Source organism: Lottia gigantea (genome assembly GCF_000327385.1).
Source record: "Lottia gigantea unplaced genomic scaffold LOTGIsca_288, whole genome shotgun sequence".
NCBI lineage: Eukaryota > Metazoa > Mollusca > Gastropoda > Lottiidae > Lottia > Lottia gigantea.
The window spans coordinates 1-940 of record NW_008708934.1 but is presented as its reverse complement, the minus strand read 5'-3'; the positions used below and the strand labels follow the sequence as shown (position 1 = coordinate 940).

The 940-nt window shown below is 30.5% G+C and overlaps 1 protein-coding gene across 1 annotated transcript in view; it reads right to left on the bottom strand.

The window, feature by feature from the left end:
- Positions 1–378, bottom strand: part of LOTGIDRAFT_175478 (hypothetical protein) — a gene marked incomplete at both ends in the record, with an annotated part of 9,738 nt that extends 9,360 nt beyond the window's left edge. The window contains 2 exons of the mRNA XM_009056698.1: positions 129–245; positions 333–378. Coding sequence (XP_009054946.1) covers positions 129–245; positions 333–378 — 163 coding nt within the window. The remainder of the gene's footprint in view (positions 1–128; positions 246–332) is intronic.
- Positions 379–940: the final 562 nt, after the last annotated feature.

Genomic DNA, 940 nt, shown 5'->3' with positions numbered 1-940 from the left:
TATTTTATACTTTTGATCGTTTGGGATAAAAAACATTCTTTTCGAACTCAACGCATGTGCAAATATGTAAAAATATATTATNTAGTACATATATTAATAACGATTTAAATCGTTTTTTGGTACCTTACTTCTGGCTGTAGTTACTATACTGTCACTGTATAAACTTTTACCCCCTGCAGTTGTTGGTGTCTGAGTGATAACCAGTTGGTTCGTCCAGGGACTACCACAGGTTAAATTAACTTTACCTAGAAGTTAAAAGAAATCTACCTCTTAGGATAACCTAGAAATCGTAAACGTGTTTTAAATGAGTTTTTGTTCATTAGTTGTCTTACCTGGTGTCAAAACTATACAACAGGATCCCTCCATAAATATATTCATAAAGCTAAGTAATAATTCAACTAAGTAAAAACAAGCTTAGAAGCGATTTTCAATTTGTATTTAGTTAATAAGATATAGTATGTAGAGATGTATTGTCTTATATAGAGATTCTATTCTTTAGTCATAGTACCTGATGAATATAAATTCTAATTGACCAAGTTTGAGACTTTCTGTTTTATGTCCATTCTAGGAGGTAGTATCGTTTTAAAATCGGGTTTACTTTTTGCCTTGGTTAGAATTACAGATTGTCAAAAGGAGTTAGAACTTGTAAAATTTAGGTTGAAAAGCCCTGATATGATATTTCTACCATTGGTTTCAATGTGTATAGTAAATGATCAAATAAACAGAATATTGTTGATCAATTGGTGTTAATGGGAAGTTGTATAGTTGTATTGTTTTATTGAGAGGTCCTATAATGATTTTCTTACCATTGGTGGTAGTTTGTATGTTAAAGTTAAAAACAAAACCAGACGTGTTGTTCTCGTAATTCATCAAATTAATATAAAGTTGATCAGTTGGTGTCAAAGTAAATGTGGTACGATATGGATAGTTTTTACAGTAG